The sequence below is a fragment of the Simochromis diagramma genome, unplaced genomic scaffold (genome assembly GCF_900408965.1).
Source record: "Simochromis diagramma unplaced genomic scaffold, fSimDia1.1 OVJJ01000433.1, whole genome shotgun sequence".
Lineage (NCBI taxonomy): Eukaryota > Metazoa > Chordata > Actinopteri > Cichliformes > Cichlidae > Simochromis > Simochromis diagramma.
Window position 1 is genome coordinate 3,169,216 of NW_024387031.1, and position 24,779 is coordinate 3,193,994.

General features: G+C 41.6%; 1 protein-coding gene across 5 annotated transcripts in view; it reads right to left on the minus strand.

The window, feature by feature from the left end:
• glra1 (glycine receptor, alpha 1) overlaps positions 1-24,779 on the minus strand; it is a 120,872-nt gene that overhangs the window by 78,783 nt on the left and 17,310 nt on the right. The window contains exons 2-4 of one of the 5 annotated variants that reach the window (XM_040043096.1): positions 13,820-13,944; positions 13,530-13,541; positions 3,850-3,888 (exon numbers count right to left, since the gene is read on the minus strand). In XM_040043096.1, coding sequence (XP_039899030.1) covers positions 3,850-3,888; positions 13,530-13,541; positions 13,820-13,944 — 176 coding nt within the window. Of the gene's footprint in view, positions 1-3,849; positions 3,889-13,529; positions 13,542-13,819; positions 14,611-24,779 lie in introns of those variants that run through there. The other 4 variants (XM_040043094.1, XM_040043095.1, XM_040043097.1 and 1 more) reach the window with 4 other exon arrangements.

Below are 24,779 nucleotides of genomic sequence, written 5' to 3' on the forward strand. Positions count from 1 at the left end.
ATTCAGTTTTATTAAAAAACACTTTTCCATCGCTGTGAACACGGCTTCACCTTTAAAACGTTTTTTTCTTCATATTCAGAACGTTTTACTAAGATTGTGGGTTTTTTTTATTTCTGTGTGGATTAAAGACAGAGGCCGTTGTGTTAACATTAAAATCAAAGAAATGTTTTGACTCTTTTTTATTGTTTTAACTGCAGTAAAAAAAAAAAACCAAAAAAGCATATTTTCACTACTTAATGTTAATACTTGGATAGAAAATTATGAAATATATGTGAAAATATATACAAAGAGTTAGGGTTAATTTTATGTGATTTATGTGTGTAATTAACTATAATATGAGCTCTCACATGAGTGCCTGTGACAGAGAAAATGTTTCAGTCCTTCATGTTCATCATCTGAGGCTTTCTTCTCTGGTGCTTTTGTTGTGAAATACTTTGATACTTTTATTTTGGCAGCGTGAATAAGTTACTCTAAATTCCTGCAAAGTCTGAAATGACTTTCATTCAAATGACCCCAGAACACCAAACACAGGAGCTGGTAATATATTAAATAGAGATTAAACGAGCTGCAAAGTTCTTCTTTGTTTCCTCACATGGGGATAATAAATCATACAACACTTCAATAGTCTGCTTTATAAGACTTTCAGTGCTTCACACAAATATACATGCCTGTATGTTGTTCTTCTGAAGGTTAACATGGATTTAAAGCATTAAAAGAATTTCTGACTCGTAAAGAAAACTTTTGTAACCGTGAAACAAATCTTTAGTCATTTTGATCAAAGCACTCGTGATTCGTGTGGTTTTGGAAAGCCCTGCAGTTAAAATGTTCTTTGTAAACCACAGTGCAGTGATGCCATACTCTTTAAAATAGGCCACATGAATGGGAACGACTGTGTGTAGGGGGATATTCAGCTTTACGTTCAGTAAAACGATGTGCTGTGCTCCAGCCTGCAGTAATCATTCTGCAGCGTTGGCTTTCTGCAGCACTGTGCAATCACATTAGAAAGGTGTTCTTCATAAGACAGGCCACTCGGATAAGCATAAATCTACATAGCAGCAATTTTTTGCCCTCAATAAAAAAGTTAAATAACCGCAATATGCTCCGACCTGCAGTCGTCACATTAAAGTGTCACCTCTCTGAAGCACTGTGCAATCATATTACGAGCCGTCCTCCGTGAAAACGGGCGCTCGCATGGACGTAAATCTGCGGAGACGGACTGAATCTGTGGGAGGACAGAGAGCCCAGAACCTGGCCTAACAGTAATCTGCATAAAGCATCTGCAAGGCTCCTGTGGAATATGTGCTCAACATCCCACAACAGAAGGAGCAGAGCAGAGCCTCCAATCTGATGGTGGCCGTGGAGAGGCACGAGCCCCGACCTGCTGACTGGATTCTGCTGAACACGCTGGAAGTAAAACCTCCCCACCCGCCATCTTCCTCCTCTTTCTCCATCCTATCTGGTCTCTAGTCTTCCCCTCCGCCTCCATCTCCTCCGTGTGCTCGGCTTTGTTAGACTCCTTCTTTCCTCTGCCGTCATCACCTTGTACACAGACTTCCTTCTTTGCTGTCTCTTCTATAGCATTCTTGTCTCTTCCTCTAATCATCCTTTCCTTCCCTCCTCTTTGCTCTCCTTTCATTTAGTCTGTCCACTCCTACTATCATATTATTTTACTACTTATTAATTTGTGTCTCTTTCTAAATAATTTAATTTTTCCTCTGACATATTCTTCCAATCCTATCCCTTTCTTCTTCTAATATTCCCCTCTCGCTTTGACATTAATCATTTTTCTTCTAAAACTGACATTTCCACCAATTCTGTCTGCAGCCAAAAATATCACCGCTACATACGCCTTTGTAGCAAAAATGCACGACATGTCTTCACAGCACTGCTGTAGGTCTGCTACATGACCGTGCTGCTTTATGTTGATTAGCGATTAAAATGAAGGATAACCTACAGGTGGAGGAGGGTCTGTGGGTCCAAAAAGGGGGAAATCCCATCATCTAGAGACTGAAGTGGGCAAGCAGCTCATGGCTGACTCACAAAAATTACAAACGAAGCAGCTGCAGCATGAATAAGACATTAATATATGACTGCAGCTCGGACCCACGTTAACGTCCAACCTACATTCTTTGATTTCCTGTCCAGCACGTCTGTAAACTGGAATTTTTCTCCTGCTATTTGAACAATAAAAAGAGAAATGATTTCTTATCAGCTCTGCACTTTTATATATTCATTTTATTTATTTTTAGCACCAAGCCAGAGTGTAAGTTATGCATCTCAGCAGCCCGGAGGCAGACAGGCTGCTGCCTGCTAATATAAACGCTGTCTCCTGTGACGCTGACAGTACTGGGAGGAGGTAATTGGGGTCTTTAGTCTGCAAACGGCGTCTCTCTCAGTGGCGTTATTCACCCAGAGAAATCAGACGCAAGAGGATCGCATCTACTGTCCACTGCCGAGGTCGTTTTTTGCCGCGCTCATCGTTAGATGGCCAGTTAACTTTTTGGAGGAATAGGACCTCGGCCTTATTTCCTCGGTCTTGTTGCTATAGCGATCAGGAATATCCAACTGAAAATAATGACGTTTCTTTAACCTGCGCTGCACTTTGCAGACTCCATCTGGCAGCATCGAGAAATAAGATTACCCAGTGCGTAACCTCTGCTGTTTGCTCCATCGCCAACTGTAATTGTCTGGAAAGTCCTGCAGCAGTAATTTGTAGGACAGACCCTGTGAGCGGATTGTGTATGGGGCTTTCTATCACCGCTTAGAGTCTGTGCATGCAAATTAGGGCCACGCAGATATTAGTTACAACTGACAGGAGCCACTGTGTTAAAGGGCCTGCTGTGCTACCAGAATTAGCATCTTCAGCTAGGAGGACAAATGAGATGAGAGCAGGGCAAACGGGGAGAAAGGTTACAAAGCTGTTGTAGTCCGTGCTCTACTCTAGACTTCATTTTACTTTTTATTTCCTGCACACTAAAGGTACACAATAAAAAATCTGTAAAATGAAGGAACTGTTTTTCTGATAATGAATTTTACAATTTACATAAACCTCTGTAAAAAGAACATAATGGCAGAAAATTACCAGGACACAGGCTGCTGTGCAGTACTGCACATTCCTGCATTACATAAGGATGGTGGGTAGAATACAACACTGCTACACACCCTACTACATGTGCCATTAAATGAGTCACAAGGATGACAAAAATAAATAATTCTTATAGCTGAGTTTGGAAAAACACTTTAAAAATGTTCTGTGTGAAATTTTAATGCTGGTTGTGTATCTCTGAATGAACCAGAACATCAAGTTCACTGATATGAAAACACAAGTTTGAAAGCTCACATAATATTAAAAACTGGCAGTTTTTGAGTGGCTCCATGTCTTTGTCATTTAGTACAAACTGTTCTTATAGTGCTGTGATGAATGCAGTTTACTTAAAGCCAAACACTAGGAGAAGGACAGGTTTGCTGGTGTGATCACCAAAGTGTCTACATTTGTCTGTGTCAGGGAGGAAAAAAAAGGTTTTCTATTGCCAGACACAACCGTCTGCAAACAATCATGGCTGAAACTAAAGGAAAAACATCTGTCAGGTCAAAAGTGCACGCCTAAAATATTTTAAATATACTGAAATGCAGTTTTCTTAGTTATTTCTAGACATTTTCTGATAAAACCTCCAGCAAAACATCTCCACAGTTTAACCAAAAAGCATTTCCCTCATGTTCCTAATGGTGTCAACATCTGGAAAATCCCTCGTCGTTGCATTAAAGACAAATGATCACAAACGTTGGTGAGGGAAGAGCAGAAGTAGAAAGTAGAAAAAAGGGAAAAAGAAACAGGAAAAGGAAAAGTACCTTTCTTGTGAGTAGCTTCATTTTTGGAGCCTTTGGGGTCTAATAAAAAAAAGATGAGAATTAAACACAGCATATACTAACAACACGTTACCAACTACACGTTGTTTGTCCTCGTTAAGGAAAACAACCGCGTTGTCTATCAAGGAGCGAACAAGACAGCAAGGCTCGATTATCTACGGTGTCGCAACACTCTGCCAACACTCGGCCGGGGTGAGTGTGTGGCAGCGGGGGAGACTTGGGGAGGGGCGGGAGGAGGGGGGCAACATACTGTGAAGGCAATAGCAGGAAGGAGGGATGCATGAGACTGTAGAGAAACAATCTACTGCCATACTGCAGCGGGCAGGACAGGAGAGGCAATGCGCTGAGATGAAGAGGAGGAGAGTTGCAATGCAGTTCTGTCAAGAGGAGCTGAAGTAAAACTAGCAAAATGCACTACAGGAGATGCAAGAGGCCAGAGAGAAAGAGGAGGAAGAGGAGGAGGGCGGGGAGGTGCAAAGACTACATGTCAAACTGGCTTCATTTAGATTTTTCCCTTATCTTGACGGTTTTGACCTCGGTAATTTTGGGCAACAGGTAGACAGTGACTTACACATTTCACAACAACTCGAATGAAACAAAGCAGCCGATTCTCCGTCCCCATCGATATTTCGACTGGCAACAGAAATGGCACTAACCCTAAAGGAATGGATAAATGATCACCAATCTTAGATGTAATTCCAATTCTTCCTATTAATATGAAGTCATTTGGCTGAAATGGAGCCCATCTGGATGACAAAAGGTCCTACTTCAACCCCCCAAGAAAGTAACAGCCTCTCACAAACGGGCCACATTATATCGTAGCTGAGAAAGAGAACTTTTAGTCTGCACAAGACTGATTGATAGTGGAAAAATGCCAACCTGCTAATGTCAAGGAATCAGAAGTTAAAGCCGAACGATTCATTGCTCCGAGATCTTTCCCCCGTTCGCCCTTGGAAAGATAAAGACTTAGCCCGATGTGCCACTGAACGTCAGCGGCTCATCGGATTGGTCTAAAAAAGTTTAAGAAAGGAAACAAAGTAGAGATTTTCTTCATCAGCACATGCTCACAGCTAAACTGTGATTTAACACCAAGCCGTCTAATTTTCTGCAAATCAAAGACTTCCAAATCAGACATAACGTCAGAGTCGACCTTCAGGTATTAAACGGTTCTCATGCACTCAACAGCAAACACATTTCTTTTCAAGCTATTAAAATTTTCTCTTCCAGTTACTCAGAATTATGAACAGAGGCCAACAAAACGTCCTATCGATACACGCCGAGGAGACAGTCTTCCTTTCGTAACTCATGTTTGTTGATCGATGTCCTATTTTGTCTTCGAACTGCACTGAACTGAGAAAACCGGGCACATCCTGCTTTGCTGTACTTGACAACTGCCAATGTGAAGGATGGGAACTACACCCAGCAGAAGTCTGCAAGCGATATTGTAATCTGTCACTGTCAGCCTGAAAAAAAAGGGAAACGGCTTCTAAGATAGATGGAAAGTATTCGTCGTGACCATGAACTGTTGTAGACAGGTGACTTAAACTCTATAATCTGCCCGAATCCACCAAAGGCAATTTTTCCTCCCTCCTCTGTGCACGACAGTCTCTCTGTGTCAGGACTAAGCCTGGGCTTAGCCTCGTGGCCAGGCGGCCTGTCGAACATCTGAGGACCTGATCCTGGCATTAATACCACAGCAGCTTTGGTTTTTTGGACTTTTGCTTTGCCAGCAGAGGGGATCTCGTAATGCAAGCTAATTACTAGCACTGTGCACAATCAATTCTCCTGGCTTTGCAGCAAAGGTACAGAAATGAAACCAGAGGAAAAGAAAAAAGCTCGCCTCTGCGTTCGAAGCAAAGATGCTTTGTCAGACAAATACAGGGTTTCCCCCGAATGCTTTTCTCTCTACTTATACCCCAGGGTCCCTCCATCAGCCGAAAGTTGGACGCATCTGCCACGTAAAGCCCGAGAACAGCAGCCCGCGGCCTGATTGTGTGGCGGAAGTGAACAATTACACGCCAACCTCTCCATCAGGCTATTTAAATGGATTTGGTGGGCTTAAACCTTTTTTCCTCTGGCTAGTAATTAGAGGTGCGACGGCGCAGGAGGACCGAATGGCCCTTTATAAGGCAGTATTCCCCTCCTTATAAACTTATTAGCCACGGACCGGTGAACTGCAGAGGGAGGAAGACAGAGTAATGTACCCATCGACTCCTTTTACACATCTCAGAGTGGCTGTGTGCAGCCTGAAGCTAAAGAAGGTTTTTGCTATCTGAGGATCAAGAGGAAACAATAATAATGTGAGCTATTTAAAGCAAACAGAAGAGGAGGGGAATTCATTCATTTCGACAACATGGCTCATTTGACAGTGCTCTAATTGCCAGCTTGATCATTTCCTGTTCGGCTCACGATAATGAACAGATTTAAACTTTTGACTGCAGAAATTAGTCCGAGCACTCTCATTCGCCTCTTTCCTCCACCTCTTAGACTCCTCTCGTCCGTTTTGGTGCCCTCACCATCCTATTCAATATTCCTCTCTTTGCTGCCCTTGCCGTTCTGCCTCCTCCTGCTAGACGCTCAACTGTGATCAATATTTTTGTCATAACTCTGGGGAGAGTCACCTCTGTGACGACATTAAAGTTCCTCTCTCCTTGCAATATATCCCTCATCCAAATTTCCTGGCTTGGAAAGGAGAGGGCCGTTACCTTGAATACTAAGAGAGCCACAAGACCTTCCTCTGGGCGAGAATGCCCACTCACCCGAGCAGATTTCAGCGCTTGCATCCTTGTAGAGTTGAGAAAAAAAGAGGAGGGTGTAGATATTGTAGTTTGCATCCCAGAGCTGCTTATTCAAGACTGCTGCAAGTGTAATACATAACTGAGGAACACTGGGTCCACTGGGAACTGTGTTAGCATCAGAGTTCCAGCTCTAAGCGAGCACAAATCTGTTCTGTGTGCAGTGCGACACCCTGCATTTCACTTCTGCCACCTGCACTTCTTCCTAATCTCCCATCGTGGGCAAATCCCTCCAACTCGGTCGGCCATTTGTGTCTTTCACTTTGTCTTTCTCTCCCCCCACTCGCTCTCCCATCCATTCCCCCCCCCCCCCCCCCCGCAGCCATTCCTCCATCCTACGCTCATTACCTTATGCCCATTAATCCCATTAAGTAGCCATTAAACAAGTGCTGATAACACCAAATGAACGTCAAGCTCCGACAGCTAATAACTAAAGTCCCACCTCGGCACGTTCAACTCCAGCAAGGAGAGAAGGAGGAGGAGGGAGTCGCACAACACAAGAGAAGCAAAGAGTTGTGTAGCTTTGTGCAGCAACAGCTCCTCCAGCTGTGCAAGGACAAAGTGAGGAGGAGAAGGAAAAGAATCTCTCGTCCTCTGTGCATATTTACTCAGGTCCACCGAAGCAAAGTGACGCAGTGATGATTTTTCATTGAGAGGTCTTTGATATCAGGAGGAGGGAGCTTTGCCAAACAAAATAAAAGGACTGTTTCAAGGAGCAAACACGAGCTATGAAGCAACAACGGGGGCCACTCAAGAGTGCAGAAGATGAAAACCTGCTGAAGCACAGATTTTAAAGCTGGTGACACACTCAGTGTCTTCTCAGGCAAAAAGCCCTGCCTTGCAAACACGGGGGGGTCGGAGGGTGGGGAGTTTGGTTCGCCAGTGGCCTGTTCAGGTCGAGCCTGAAACCAGGAGCTTGGTCCGAGTCATTGGCCTTGCTGCTGCTCAGCTTGAGTGATGAGGAAGGGCAAGGTTATGGCGGAGAGGGAGAGGAGAGTCGCAGTTGTAGTCGGCGCCATTCATCAAGCGTGCACGAAGACACACACTTGGACACAAGAAGAATTACACAAACCCTCCTCTCCCTCATTGGTTCCCTCGCTAACCCCCCATCTCTCCCTCTCATACACACTCCTTTATCTCCACAACGCTGTGTGGCCATTCATTACCGGGGTAGTGCATCAGAAGGACTCGGTGCTGCTGTCTGAGGAAGTAAAAAAAACCTCCTGTATGACCTCACCTGCTACCTGCTCACCTGAGCAAATGTTTCAAGAGTCAGATGCTAAAATAAAGGAGGGCTAAACAGATAAATAGGGGACAATTTCTTTATTAATAAACTTGTCTTTCAACCACCGATAAGGAAAATGGATATGCAGGAAGAGATGAGGAAAATAAAAGGAAGAGGGAAGAAAAATGAAGATTAAAATATAAGAGAATAAAATAAAAGATCTGATCACTATGCAGAAATAAATAAGACCAAATGATGTGTGATGAGCAAGGAAACTAATAAGGAAGCAAAAATTAAGAACACAGCTATAAGCAGCAGACAGAAATAACGAAAAGGCAAAGACAGATGTGAGGTTTGGATGAAACACTGTAAAAACTGAGAAAGCAGGAAAAGAGAAATGAACGTAGGATGAAGTCATGGATTATAAACAGCTCGTCCTGAATGTGTCACGAGTGCTTGCTCTCCTCTCTCCAGCAGAGGAACTAAACTAAATCAACCGGAAGCTTTTTGCCCATACACTGGACCCCCTGCACCGGATCACTGGGATTTCTTCTCGTGCTGCCATAGTCATAGCTTGGGGCAGATCTCATCACTTCCCCATCCTGTCCCCTCCCGCCCTCCATCTACTGTGGCAAAATTAGCAGGGCTGGTGCTAATTGGATGAGCATGTATGATGTGTAGGAGGGAAAAAGAGGAGCACGGGGAGCTCACAAACAAAAAAACAAGAAAAAAACGAGGAAAAAAACTATTTATGACATGCAGCAGTGGTGAATGAAGAAGAAACACCCAGTGCATCATGGGAATTCCCCAGCAGCCTACGCCTTTTGCAGCATAACTAAGGGAGGATTGAGGGTCACCTGATCCAGCCCTAACTATGTGCTTTAGCAAAAAAAGAAGGTTTGAAGCCTAATCTTTAAAGTAGAGATAATGTCTGTCTCCTGAATCCAAACTGGAAGCTGGTTCCATAGAAGAGGGGCCTGAAAACTGAAGGCTCTCCCTCCCATTCTACTTTTAAATACTCTAGGAACAACAAGTAGGCCTGAAGTGTGAGAGTGAAGTGCACTAATGTGGTGATAGTGTACTAGGAGGGGATATGATGCTTTCAGGACTTTGCACGTGAGAAGGAATTTAAATGTATTTCTGGAAACAACCAAGATCAGCAAGGTCAACGAAGGGAAGATAAATCTCTCTTTTTTTTATCCCTGTAAATACTAAGAAATTAAAGTAGTCCAGCCTAGAAGTAATAAATGCATGAACTAATTTTTCAGCGTCACTCTGAGACAGGATGTTTCTCATTTTAGAGATGTTGCGCAAATGGAAGAAAACAGTCCTACATATTTGTTTAATATGTGCACTGAAGGACATATCCTGGGGTTCCTCACAGTGTTACTGGAGACTAAGGTAACGCCATCCAGAGTACAATACACTCAGTTTGTTGTGAATTTAGATTTACAATTGCTATGTTCCCCATCATAAAATAGACATCAGTTTTACTGTAGACAGAATATCTCAAACAGCACGTGGGAGGCGTTCCATCCAGTAAAATAACGGTGGTACACAACAAGAAACAAAAAGATATTTGAAAAGCAGGTCAAAATTAAAAAAAGACACCAAAATGGATTCATATAAATAATACAACAGTGAAGCTAAATCTAGTGTGTTTCCACTCCAAGTGCTTCACACTACAAGGCTCGTCCATCCATCCTGCACCACACAAATCCTTCTCACTCTCGCTCTGATGGATGCTTCAGGGCCAGTTTGGGGTTCACTGTGTTGACCGCCTGATGTCACCTGGATGGTCCCGGGGTTTGAACTACTGACCTTTCAAATGGTAGCCACCCCGCTCTGCTTCCTGAGCCATAGTTGCCCCAGGCACTGACCCGACTTCCTCGGGCAGCTTGTTTCGTAGCTGTGCGGCTCTGCATGTGTTCACTTCTGCTGGTTTTAGTTAAAAAAACAACAACTTTGTTCTGGTCTAAATTGGAAATTGTGCAAAAGACAAAATGAAACTGTGTGACGCGCCCAGTGTGTTCTCAGGGTAATACACAGTTATCAGTGTGTCTTCACCGTGTTGGAGAATGTGCACAGGTGACGGTGACGTTTCCACTACAGCAGCTGAGAAGCATGCTAGTTGAACGATCCCTTCCTTAAAAAGCTTCTAAGGAAACACGTTCGAGCGATCCGTGTGCTGAATGTCACATCATTACAGACACGTCACTTATTAAAGTGTTCCCACTTAGCATGTTATGGTGATGATTATTTTTATTATAATACCCCCCATGCTATTCTAGTTCTTCCTTTTTTTGCTCCCTGCCTGACTCCCCTACTGTGCAAGTACATTTTTTTTTGTTGTTGTTTCTTTCCCCCCGAGTTTACGAGGCCGCCGAGCTGTCAAGCTGTTTATTTCATGGGTGTGATTAATGCAGGGGTGTAGTCGGCTGGTAGGGGACGCACACAAACACACACACTTACACACAAAAGACTGCATGAATGAGCAAGTCGGAGAGATCACGCTGTGTTACTCTGTCGACCTGACAACCATGACAGAATCTGGAAGTTCATGTTGGGCTGTCTGCTAACGATGGCCCCTGACACAATTAGCTGAGCACATTATATAAAAGATGGGCTCCTCCTCCTCGTCCATACGTATCTTCATTACAGATCTGCGCTCGTTACAAATTTACCCCAAAACAGAAAGTATCTGACATCTGAGCTCATTTAAATAAACGTGTCTGTGTTACAGGGGACATTGGGACTCTTATTATTCTGTGCGTGTGCGGCACAGCGCCGGAGAGTAATTTCATCTGCATTAAAAAATTTTATTACATCGCATTAGAAGAAGGAAAAAAAGATTAAAGCTATAAATTCAAATAACTGCCACACAGGCCTGTTTAAATCCTGATTTGTAAAGGTCAGTGCAGTGCTAGCTTCAGTAAATCGCGCGGGAGTGTTGCCGAGCAGAGCTGAGGAGAAATCAAATTATAAAAAACAGAAATGATCTCCAAAATCGACTCGCGACAAACACCTGAGCAAACCCTCGGCAGGTCGGCCATTCTGTAGCCACGGCAGGTTTAATAATGCGCACTTAGTCACAGCGAAAACCCTCCGCTCCTCTCAACTCTGTCCTGCGTGAACCGAGATATCCTGCTCACCATATAATGGGTTGTACCATTATGGGCTCAGCAAAGAAAAAACAGAAGAAGAGAGAAGCTCCATGGCAGCATTCAGAAACAAAGCTGTGATTCACTTGTGCACATTCTGTGTACCTGTGTGCTCAGTGTACAAAATATTAGCAACACCTTTAAGTTTCACCTGTTTTTGATTTAGAGACGACAGGCAGATGCAGAGCAGCAGACAAATAGCATCGCATGCTGACCTGACGCAGGCAGCGTTAGGTAATGTACGTCATCCCTCCAGGTTTGATCACCGCCAGAGATCCCAGAAAACATCTGGGTGAGAAGTGAACGGCAGAAATCTTTTCAGGTTATTGAAAAGACGAAGGCGAACCTTCTTTCTACCCCAGCAGATAACATGCCACTTACTATATTACACACACACACACAAGCAGAGTGCTTAACAAATATATTAGACCACCAACAAATTAGTGGTTTATGCCACGGCTGACCTGAATGGACCAGGCAGGTTCTGTGTGTCGCAGCGTTTTTGTGTTTCTGTCTAGAATGAATTCGGATAAAGTCTCATGTTAAAAAACACATTTTCAAGGTCAGCTTCATGATTTATTGGTGGGAAACTGACAAAAAGTCTAATAACTTAAAATATTCTCATCTTAACATCTAAAGGTTTAAGACGTCGCGTCACATTTGACCTCTGACCTCTCCTTCAAGGTCAACAAACTGATGTGAAGGTCAAAGTTATAATAATGATTTATGGAGATATTTAAAACTATGTTTCTTACTCCCATCTTTTCAATGTCAATCTTGTTTGTGTTGAAAACATTTGTTTCATTAGGTCTTTTTTTATGTATATTTTTCATCTAACAGGTCATAACCACAATTCCTATACTAGGACGATGCTTTATCTTATTAATATATTTTTATTATAAACCAAAATACACTTGGTGTTTATTACAAAACATTTAAAATATGAATAAATCATGAAATAAATACTACACATGTACTATATTCATATAAATAAAAAAATATACAAATATTTTAGTAGGGTACATTAAAATGTGTTTCAGTGGGTTTATTAAAGTATGTTTAAAAAGAAGAAAGAAAAAAATGAGAGCCGCCTCAGAGGGGGAAGCTCTCTGAGAGCTTCCTGTTTTTTAATATTTCTCGTTAATCCAGCAGAATGCTCTTTAATTAAAAATATAATCATGTAATATCTTATCCATGAATTTTAAAGTTTACAGTTTTATGAAAAAGCAGTGAAGCACATTATTATTTTGCATCGATGAACAGTAAAAATGAGTTTTAGTTATTTTTATTTTACATTTCTAAAATATTTGACAGATGGTCTCATACGTTTGTGAAGCTCTGTACACACACACACACACACACACACTGATCTGATCACAACCATTTTACATGAAACAGATCAGATCAAATTGAGCCAAGTGTAAGTGTTAGATATTTATAATTATTAATTAATGGTTTGGCAAATCTTGATAATAACCTGAAAAGGTTCACTTTTCACTAAAACTTGGACAGCGCCTAAAACGTGCGGTGATTGGGTGATGGGTTCCCATGTGCTTTTGAGGTTCATGTTAAACCTCCTGCAGACCAAACTGCTGCCAGGTAAGACTCGAACTCCTTACACATCCCACTGATCTGCTTCTGATCAGACTTGGAGGGGAACTGAGCGTACCTCTCACTAACATTTGAACCAATCTTCATCCTTTAAGTGACGACAGTAGGACAAGATTTACTGTCTGGACTGCAAGGTGCCAAGGATAGCAATGCTTTGGCAGCCGTATATAAAAAAAAAACAAGTAAGGCACATGTTGTAACAGGTGATTAAAGGTTAATACTTAAAGAAGACGTGTTGATAAAAGCTGGAATATCACCGGGGTACCAATATTTTGTACACATGACCCGACAAACTAAACGGAAGACATTAGAAATTTCTCACATCCACTTTATAAAATCTCAGTTCTGGCAGTTTTAAACATGCAGCAAGGCTTAAATGTCAGAAAAGCACGAGGGGAAATCAGTTTGTCTGTCTGTTCAGATGCTTAAAGATGCTGTAAATGTATTTTTAACCCATTGCATTAGTCATAGACTTTGGTGGATACGGAGGGCTGCCCCAGTTCTCTCATGTCCAGTCTGTGTTCCTAATGCAAGAAGTTTAAAGCAGAAACCTCTGACATGTGTCTTTATGGGGGCTTCCATTCAGGGAGGTCACTTAAAACTATATCGTCATCATCATCATCATGAAATCATGGTCAGCAGCACACTCATGGGAGAGAGGCACATTACCTTGACCACCAAAACAAGCACTCAGGATACTGTGTGGATACCAAGGAATGTAGCCAACTAGCTTAGTCCTTACTGGGGATTTTGTCATCTTACCATATGATTGTGGGTAAAAGTGCAAGGCTGGACTTGTGTTAGGGGAAAAAAAGGTGGGGGGAGGGAGTTTGGGGTCTGACACCTAAACTGAGCCGTGGGAAGAATTACCTTTGTTCCACACTGCAAAGGGCAAATACAGAGATCGACAAATTGAGAACAGACAAAGACATTGAAGTGATTAAATATACAGCAACAAAGTTTCAGCAACATCGATGTCTAAACATGTTATTTTCCTTTTTTCAGTTAAGCTAATAAATACAAACCTTATCTTTGGTGACATTCTTGGCTAAACAGGCATTTAGAGAAGGTAATAAAATGCAGACACAGCGCAGGTCTTTTCAGGGTACGTTTGGCTACATTCCTGTTTTATCCGACTGAGTCTTGGTGGCAACGCCTACCTTTAAAATTTGGTCGGATTCTGGCATCGTACCCCGAAACCTTGCCCATGAGCTTGTCCAGAAATTCGGACGGTGGCATCGGGGAGGCAGCTTTCCTCGCTGCAGCTTCTTTGGATGCTGCCAAGCTAGAAGAGAGAAAGGTAGACATGGTCAGCAAGAGAGGAATGGTGGATCCCAACAGATTTATGCAGCCTGGCAGTGTTACAAACAAACAGTTACGTTTCATGTAAATGATCCAAAAAAGACCTGATTAACCCCAAAGATTACATAAACCCCGCCATTCAAACCTTTTACTGGCAGACATGTCTGTGAAGGTTCTTAGTCATCCAGGTCATCGTAGTCTAAGGAGCTTGGAAAGTAAGGCATCTGGACTTCTTTAAGTTGCTTGAAGACATTTCATCTGAGAAGCTCCTTCAGTTCCAAGAGCAAATGGTGGAGAGTCCCAGATTTTAAGCCCTATGGGAATGTCCCACCAAGAGGGTCGTGGATTGATCCTCTACCTCTACATGAGCCAAGGTGTGAAAACGGGTGTAGGTCACAATCAACGAAGTTACGGGTGAATCCATAGTGAAGCCTAGTCCCACCCTATCATGTAATTTACTGAGGTCAAATGCCCCAGGGTGTGAGTGGGCATTAAGGCATCTGGGAAGAGATCTCAAAACTGGATTATAAATGGCAGAGAGTCAGTGTCATAAGACCTCTGTTCAAAGATGGTCATTCACAGTGGAGATAAATGGCTTCTTTCACTCCTCTTTCAAACCATCTGTCTTCTCTGTCCAAAATGCTTAAAATCTGGGATTCTCCACCAGTTGCTCTAAGAACTGAAGAAGCTTCTCAGATGAAATGTCTTCAAGAAATTTACAGTAGTCCGGACGCTTTTCTTTCCAAGCTCAATAGACTTTAAGTGAACCTCATTTCCTCATTTCAATGACCACATCACCATAAAAGAATTACAGAGCTAAAATCACAAGTTGGTGCACTTTCACCCAAACATGATGTTTCTCAAACACAGATGAAAAGCAGCCATCACGAGTCATGAACACAGGCTGTCATGTGTTACAAGGAAATCTGACGAAAGAACCAGAGCATGGCTGAAGTGTACGAAAAGCCACCGCGTACGTACTCACATGTAAGTCTGAGCTGTTGATGGCCTGAGAGCACATCTTTTACTCTAGTTTAAACAAATTTGGAAACAAACCACGTTCATTTGTGATTCTAATCTACAAAAACAATGTACCCGTGTGAGAAAAAGCTGACAGGCAGATTCTTTGTTGTTGTTGTTCATTTTAACAAAGAGGTAGTTCACACTAATAAATGATTAAATCAAATATCTTAAAAATCACCTTTGGTCCTCTGGAGGTTATCCCTGCTGGCATAAAGCACCAGCAGGGATAACTGGTGCTTTAAAGCAGTTCCCGTCCATACCACAGATTCAAATCAAATTAAATTTATCCTCATTTGATTTCATTTCGTTTTATCTATTTTAATTAAAAACTGACTAATTAAAACTTTACAGTCTGTGAATTTAACGCCTGGCTACAAGAAACATGCTTATTCTTTTCATGAAGTTGTTACTCAAATGCTGTGATTCACTTAACCAGCTCCCATTGATTTTGCAGTTCAGTTCTTTACCTTATTAAGCTCATCATGCTCATTAGATGCTCTCTGCATAATGCCAAATCCCCAGCACAGCCTTGAGCCCACAGACGTACAACGAGTCCAGAGCAAACAGTCAATAACGCTGAACACACAGACGATGATGGACTGCGCTAAAAACCAAAGCGAACAGCTACGGCACATCAAAGAAAGACAAACAGGCACCAAGCGGCTCTCCTGCTGCCATGAGGATCACCGTGGTGACCCAGCTGAAAATATTGGTCTTGACAGATATAGTAAATGTCAGTGCAGCTTGGGACATAAACGCTCCTGCATTTATTGAAATGAAGATGAGCTGTGTTCGTTACCTACAACTGTGGCAAAAAGTCCAAGTCATTAAACTTCCCACTGCGAGGCCTGAAAATATACTCAGCATTTTACTGCAGGGGAGCATTCCTAACTCAGAGCTTAAAGCTAAACAACAAGGGGCCTATTATGCTTTCTGTTATTTTCTGTCATATTAGTTCTCTCATAATGGCGGTGAGGAAATTTCTAATGATGAGGTCAGCGTCTGTACAAGTTCAGTTCAATTCAATTTTATGTATATAGCATCAAATAAAAAAACAAAACAGTTGCCTCAGGCACTGGTACAAAAAGCTGCAGGCTGCAGTAAAAACTCTTCATATGATTATCAGACACAAAGTTCTGTGAACACACTGCTGTTCAAACCTCTGTTTGCAAGAGGAGGCCAATCAGAGGAAAGCTGGATTTAAAGGGAGGCAGAGGATGAACTGAGAGGCACAGACCATCGTGAGTCAGTCTGCAAAATCTCACTTCAATTTATATGGCATCAAACCACAAGAACAGTTGTCTCAGGGTAATTTATAGTGTAAGGTAAAGAGCTTCTCACCTGGAAAGAAAAATCTGTATTTAGAATAGGACTATCTGAAACTCGTACATGTAAAAAAAATCACAATTACATCCTAATAGATTCCAAAAATCTATTAGGATGGGGAAAAATCTGTTTCCCACTGTTGAAGCCTTCCCAAACATCCTTACTTTATAAAACAACATATCTCCAAAACTTTGGATATTTCAGATCTGAGCACCAAATGCAAGCTTCTGCAGCTTTTCCAGCTGTCGTGACTCCGAGCTGATTATTAGTTATTGATGTGGCTTTTAGTTCCTGTGCCACAGCCTGTTTGAACCCTGTGGTAATGCACGCCTCTGAATTTGGAATGAAATGCTTGGCTGCTTCAGTTGGATGGAAAGTGAACTGACAGTGACTCTGAACTGACCCGTGGCCCGACAGTGGAGGTGGAGGAGATTAGTGGCCACTTGTAGTACAGTTTGTATTTCATTGCATCATTTCCTGCTGGGTCCAGAGACAGCACGGACAGCAGTGCGATCTGAGCTATAAATACGCTGCTGAGCTGACCCACTTCATCTGACCGCAGCTCCACGATGAGCTTTGTTATCCAGGAAGACATGAGAAGAACTCTGAAAACCTTTCACCGTGCCAGCTTTGTCCTAATGAGTCGATGAATTAATCAGCAATGAGGACTGAATGAGGACTGGGTAACTATTAGTTTCTGTTCTTCATTCTCATTCATATTTTTTGGATTTTTTTTTAAGTGTAATTAGTTTAATTAAATTCTACAAATACACTTTCTTCCATGTCAGTGTCCCTAAGAAAGTAGATAAAAGCATGTAAGCATTTTTCTAGCATCTGTCATGACAGTAAAGGGGTTAAATACTGAACATCATAATCAGAATACTTTATTAATCCCAGAGGAAATTATGTGGTCACTGTTGCTCCATGACAAAAAAAGCAAACAAGTTAAAATACTACAGTTAAAGTAAATAGCTTGAATATAAAAATATCCCTGATATAATACACAAAAGAAATATAAACTATGAAGTTGAAATTAAGGTACCAACAGTAAAGGATGTGCAGAACCGCGGGGCTTTGTGCTTTCAAACTAAAATCTACGCCATAACTGCAAGCCCCTCTGAAACCATACCCCGCAACCTGATGTGCATCTCACTGGAAATGTGACTGCACGTCTGTTCAGCACCGTTGATTCGTCCTGTGCATTTCTACCTTTTCCCTGCAGTTTTTAAGTTTATCAGTAAGAGAATAGCCATCATCATTTCAACAGAAGGAACAATAATCATAGCATCAATATAAGGACTGAAACATGTCAGAAAGTTCCTGTAGGGAGATTGCTGAAACTATCAGAGTGTACAAAGAAGAAGTGGAAAAACGTGAGGGACAAAGATGTCCGACCCCCGGAAAGAATGCCCAGAACAAAGAGCAAGTGCCCAGGAGGGAAAAGGTCCCCGCATCTAAGGCGCTTCTATGTAGACTAAACAACGATGTCGTAGTCACATCATAGCTCTACAAAGACTCACCGCAGAGCTCTGAGTCACGCCTTAGTTAGGTTTTATTAAATAGTTCCTCTTATAATCTTTACTTGTTAATTTATGTATTCTCTCTCTTTCTATCAGTACATCAACTCGTTCTTTGTTTTTAGTTTTATAGACTAATTGGATTGTTTTGCTTCTCTTTGGTCCCATGTGTATCTCTGTCATTTTAATCTTATTATTTTCTTTATTTGGTCTTTTTGCTTAAAAATGTTCTTAATTTTCACTCAAAGTGTAGAAAAGTGTCCTTCAGCTTCATTTAATCCATCATATCAGCGCAACGTGTGCACATAAACCTGGTTTTAAGGCCAGGTTCAGCAGCGGTCCATGACTCGCTCTAATGATCATATTATTGCTACAAAAAAAAAAAAAAAAGATTCCTGATTTTTAATGAATAAATAAACAAACACTCAGACAGTTTAACTGTTACTATATAAATAGTTAAAAACGGTGAATACGGTTCATGCTGTTGCACGGGGAGCATATTTATACGTCACTGTGGACCGTTCCTGAGCTTGCGTCAGACTACAATCATCTCACTTCTCTCTAAACACAAATAAAATAAATAATAATAATAAAATACATTTTTTACCTACTCAGGGACTGTGGATGAACATTAGCTAGTAGCTAAATCTGGTGCAATGTTTCATCTTTGTTTTTGTACCCGGTCCCTGAAAAATAAATGTTAATGACTTTTAAATTTTATTTTTATTTCAAGTATCCGATCAAGCTGACCGAACTCCTCTTTGAACGTCTGAACCTAAACACAGGTCATAAATAAAATCAGGGCCTAATGGGAATTTTAATGACATGCATGTTTTATGACGGATCGACTCGGACCAAACCTTCTCAGAGTGAGTAGATGTTATGGATTTTGCTTCTGAGAAATAATTCATTTTGGTGCTGGAACATTCCCACTTTACAGCACTCAAACATTCAGCGGTCGTTTTCAGCCACCATGACTTTATCCCAGCTCAGGATATCAACGATTGAATATAGACAAAATTATTTCCTAAGATACTCGAGTCCAGACGACAAAGTGGGGCAGCAGCAACAGGACTTTTTGGGCTGTTTTCTTATCATTTCAGAGTTAGCTGAGTTCAAAGGGTCATTAAATTAGCTGGTCTGTTGTGACTTTCCTGTTTCCAAACTTATAGTTTGAACAGTAAATGTGAGAATGATGATTATTTAACCTCCTGATGAGTGTGAGCTCCTGATGAGTGTGTGGGAGGAGTGCGCCGCTGCTGCATTAATCTCTCATAAATTAAAATGACAGATGATACAGTCGATCACGCTCACCTTCTAAATGTAAAACTGCAAACCGTGACTTTCAATATGGTAAATCGTGTCGCGCAGCTTGATAAATAGTGGCATTAGCAATTCATAAACACGTAATGCGGCCGGCGCTGTCGCTTTATCAGGAAACTGCTGATCAGAATCGCAGTCCGCCTGGAGAAGACGGGAATTATGATGGAGCCGTGATTGGAAAACAAAACAGAAAGGGACAAATCTCTCACTAGTTCTTGTCTCATGTGTACACAAGCATGACGATGAAGTAAATATACACACACACACACACACACACAAACCAGCTTGCCCTCATCAGTGAAAACACTGGAAAACAAATCATGCGGGCGGGGGGGGGGGGGGGGGTTAGGAGGGCAGTGTGTGTGTGTGTGTGGTTGTGTCTGTAAATGTTTGTGTGTTTAGGACAAGGACCAGTAAGGAAAGTTTGGACACTGTCTCCATCTACACTGCTACCAGCCACTAAGGTCATCCTGTCCTGTTGGGTAACCGGCCAAGCTGCTCGCAGAGTCACATGACACACACACACACACACACACACAGTCTCCATCAGTCTGTGGTGTTAATTGCTGACAGTAGTTCACGGTGTTGTTGATAATCATAAATCTTCACAGTGATAATGACATTATAATGATCATAACTGAGTATTAATGACAGGGATGGAAATAAGTTGGCCTGATGAATGATAATCACCGTGATGAAGAAACCTAACCACATAAACACGGGAAACCCCCCAACCGAAGACTAATGATGCCTTTGCTAACAGTTATTCAGTGTGTCCACGCGGTCAGCTGAGCCGACGTGATTACAGATTTAGCACTGTCACTGTTCTTTCTCTGGATCAGGTTTACTGCACAGGTGAGTCTCAGTTCACAAACATGTTTTTGCACACGTTCAACTGCCAGACCACCACATCCCAGCAGGTGGACCTGAGCACTGGACACTAATGTCCACAACCAAACTGCACAAAGAGTTAGCCGAGGAAAAAGTTAAACACCTACAACGAAGGATCAAAAGAGACCATCTCTGTTTCTGCTGACGTGAAACTCAAGAGCTGATTGCTAATCGAATGGCTAAAAGGAAGATCAGGGGGAGGCAGAGTTTTCTGCTACTATCTGTTAGAAGCTCCTACCCTCTGTGTGTCAGGTGACTGAGAGCTGTAAGCAGGGCGGAACAGGTGTACTTACAAAGACTGAAGAGCTAGCACCTGCAGAGTGACTGGGCTAAAGAGAATCACGGTGGTCACATGACTGTGATCAGGTGATTTTATGCAAACAGGAAGTTAACAAATAAATTAATGAATGAAAAGAAATATTATAGGAACATGTGAATATAAAAATGTATTAATTGAGTGTTTATGAATCAAACACAATTGTAAAAAATAAAAATTGCGATGTGAAACGTTGGCACTGTATGAAAGTCCCCTCACTGATGTTTTTTTTGTCCTAATGATTTTCCACACTGCCATACATGAAGGATGAGGCCGTGTTTCCTTTCTGACGGGCTTTGCTGTTAAATGACGGCGAGGCTGACGACATTATAATGATCGTAAATCACAACACAGATAATTATATTAGAAGAATCATGACTGATGATGATCAGAGTGAAAGGTTTAAGTAAGCGTCACATTATGAGTCTTGTCCAGGCTTCTGATTAACCTGACATGTTGCTGTGTTAGCCTGCTAGCCTGTTAGCTTTAGGTTTATCTGTCTTTCTTGGTATTTTGTTGACTTGTAAGGTGTGAAATCTCTCCCTGTAAGATGTTGAATGTTTATTTAAATATTAAAAAGGATGATCTGGGGAAGGGAAATATCACTGTGACATACAAAGTAACTTATTTTTGGCCTTTCCTCACATAACCTGCATCGGTTTATGTAAGCTGTTTGTCCACCCTGGTTTAGCTGGACACACGTCAGTCACACAGAGGCAGCGGTTACAGTTGGAGGGACTGAATGACATCTCCTGCAGGCTGAGTGGGGGGATTTTGACTCGGTCTGCTGCCTCGTGATTCAGACTGCACAGTTTTACACTGGGAGCAAATCTTGATGGAGGCTTACTTTGGGCCAGTTAGGAACAGGATACATGAAGAATTTGTGCCATCTGTGGCCTTTCAAAGTCTAGAATTTTGACCTTTAGTTGAACACCCTGGAATTTGGCCAGCCTGCAATTTTTAAATGCCAGTGCACAGAGCCGACATGTGTCACACCTTACAGTCTGATCAGAAGAAAGTCTCAGATGGCCGAAATGTCACGTTTGAGAAAAAATGCCAACAGAAGCTCCGGTTTATAAAGAAATTCAAAAGAGAAAGGATGTGATGCACAGAAATATATGAGAAACACATCAGATCAGATCAAAGAGACAATAATGATCATTTTTTAAGGGCAGTTATAGCGAGCAGAGGGATGGCTGTCTTTCTGAATTGGCATATGATTCATGAGTCACCTGCAGCATACGTCGGACTTTGGAAAAGTGCTGCAGGCCTGTTAGTCATCAATAACCAGTGTTGGGTAAGTTACATTAAATTAGTAACTTAGTTACATTACTAGTTACTTCTATCAAAAGTAACTCAGTTACTTCAAGTTACTCGTTACTTTCAGAGTAACTAGTTAGTAGGGAAAGTAACTTTGGTTTTACTCAGAATTCTTTTGTTAATGTGTTGCTTCCGTAACTGGATACCCAGCAAGATTGCCAGTCTTCTAGCTTGCTTACTTGCCACAGGTGCACTGTGCCACCTACCAATAGAAAGGAAAAAAATAATGTGCACACTTCCATGAGAGAAATCCCACACCTGGACCGTCGTTGAGCGCCGCATGATTCTAGTCTGCTTTTTACATCCAACACAAAAACTGCAGTCGTGGTGCTTTCGATTGTACTCAGAACTCGGAAATTCTGCCTTCTGAATAGGAAGATGTAGGTAACGCCAAACTGCAGATGAGCTGCATACAGAGCTGGACTGGGACAAAAAAATCGTCCCGGGGAATTTGACTAGAGACCGGCCCACCATTATAGGAAAAATCATAAAGCCTTTGAATGAAAACAAACGCTGTTGTGACAGTGATGTACACTGTTCTGATGGTATATATGTATTAATCTATCAATCGTTTGTTGTAAGACTCAGATAATTATTTTTTTTAAAGTGAGACATTTTAAATGAGAATAAGAAAGAAAAGTATTTCTTTGTGCCCACCTCTCCCTGTTAATGCCCTACATGCCCCCCTGGCAATACTTTGCTAGACCCGCCCCTGCACAGTTACCAGCTGTCAGCTACCTAAAAAAGGATCCTGGGGTTATTTGTCTCTCAGAAACAGTTCATAACTTCCCTTCAACTCATTCATGTCACCTAAAAGGTAAACCTGTTTCTCCATCACCTGTTCAGCTCTGATGATTCAGTAAGGACATCTGGTTTCATCCTCATGTTTCCATCTCACCACATATCCAAACCGACATCATGACCAGCAGCTTTTTTGCAGCTGTGGCTCCAGCAAACATCAGCTGATACTAGAAAGTAATATTAAATAAATTCTAACAACAGCCGATCAAGCTTAAACGTGCTGCTGTTGTTTAGCGCGACATCCGCTGGTTTCCTCTTTCTGGCGCAAAATGGGCGATAAATAAACAAGAGAGAAAAGCCGATCAGCTGATCATTGATCAGTTTTATGATTGAAGTAGAAACAGGAGAGGGAGGGGGGAGAATGAAAGAAGAAGATGCAGCTGTGCAGCAAAGACACAGAATAACTCCAGCTTTGTGTCTTTTTCATTGTAGCTGAAGTCCGGGACAAACTGTTCCTTTTCACCTCAATACGAAACCCGTAATATTTTCTCTGAATACGAGACGATTCTATTTTTTACGGCATGGTTGGCAACTCTAATAATTAACCTATGAACAAAATAAAGTTCAACATCAGTAACATAGCACCCACCCAGCTGTATAGAAACTCCGTCATGCTAGCTAGCACGCAGTACGAAAAAGTCAGCACAGCTAAAATAAACTCCACCTAAACTTGGTTCATATCTGACCCAGATGGACTGCAGGTCATAACTTCTTACCTGACGTTCAGTTCACCTGACACTCTCGGACCGGCGGCCGCTTCGGGTCTCTCCTCTTGCCTTCCTTTTCCTTCATCCACCTGCGGGCCTCCACCACTTGCTAATGTTATTGAATCTGTGGAAGCTCCGCGATAGCCACCACACGAAGTAACGAATAACGAGCCTATCTAAATCCCAGTAACGAGTAACGCGTTCCTGGTTTTGGCATAATAACTAGTTACCGTGCTCGTTACCACAATAATAACGTAGTTACTGTAACGCGTTACTTAATAACGCGTTAGTCCCAACACTGTCAATAACCAATAACACGAAGACATTTTCACTCATTTAAAAGTCAGTTTTAAAGGTTATGCCTCATACAGCAGTAATGACACATCTGAAACACTCGGACACGCATGTTGAAGAACTTCACACAGACACCAAGCTTATAAAAATAAATATTTGTCCAAACATGCCGCATGACAGAATCTGATGTTTGAGACATGGAAAGCAAAGAAAAGTACAAATCTGCAGAGAATCTGAAAAAGTTCTTAAAAGGTGAAGTGGTCTGTGCTTTCTCTACAGAGTATTCCAATTAAATATGATAATATTTATAATATTTTATATGCAATAGAGCATATTTAAACCATATGAAATAAGTGTAATCAAAAATAATAAAAGTATGGTTTATGGTTCAACAGCCTCTTCTCTAACATTTATTGGTTATTCATTGCCTGCATAGTTTCCAATAAATAACAGTTTAAAGTTTTATTGCTTTTGTTTCAGCCAAATTAAAGATTTTCAGGGGCAACAAGTACAATTTTTTGGCAAACCTCAGTAATATGAAAAATCATACAGCAGCAGTTTTTTGCACTGAATGGCAAATACGCTGATTATATATATATATTTTTAATGAAGGTTATTTTAAATCCAGGTACAAACTTTTAATCTACAAATATATCTCCTAGCTGACTTTAATGATCTGTCAGTGATATTTGTGTCTAATTGTGGCTGAGCACACAGTGTAGGCAAACTGAGATTTAAGGCTGTGATTCTTACACTTGTGTAAATGTGATCATCTCTGTGGAATTGTATGACAGTAGAAGAAAACTCCATGGGAACAACACTGTCCTCAGTCAAACTCTTATCCGAGGCATTTTTGTCACCTTTCACTTCATCAATGATAAGATGCCACTGCGCTCAAAGTGATGATGTGGAATCTAATTTCCATACTGACATTTGATGCTGCGCACCACCTCAGTGGACTAATTTAAATTAGTGCTTTATCTTAATCTATACCATTTTAAGTTTTCTTACTTCTACCGATCCATCTGTATTTTTGGCTACTGCTGAGTAACTCTGTGCATGCTTGTGTTATTTAACAGATTTTATTCAGAGACTCACAGGATCGTTAATGTAAAAGCTTGGCCAGTAAAGAGACAGCACGGCTGAGTGTCTTGAAATCATTAATGGCTCGGGTCAGTGTTGACGTTCAGATTTGTGGATCTGATGCCAGAAAACAGCGTTGCTGTAAACTGTGGTGTATGTAGCACAAAACCTGAGACGGCTCTCGACACATAACAGTACGCAAAGTTAACTTTTAGGT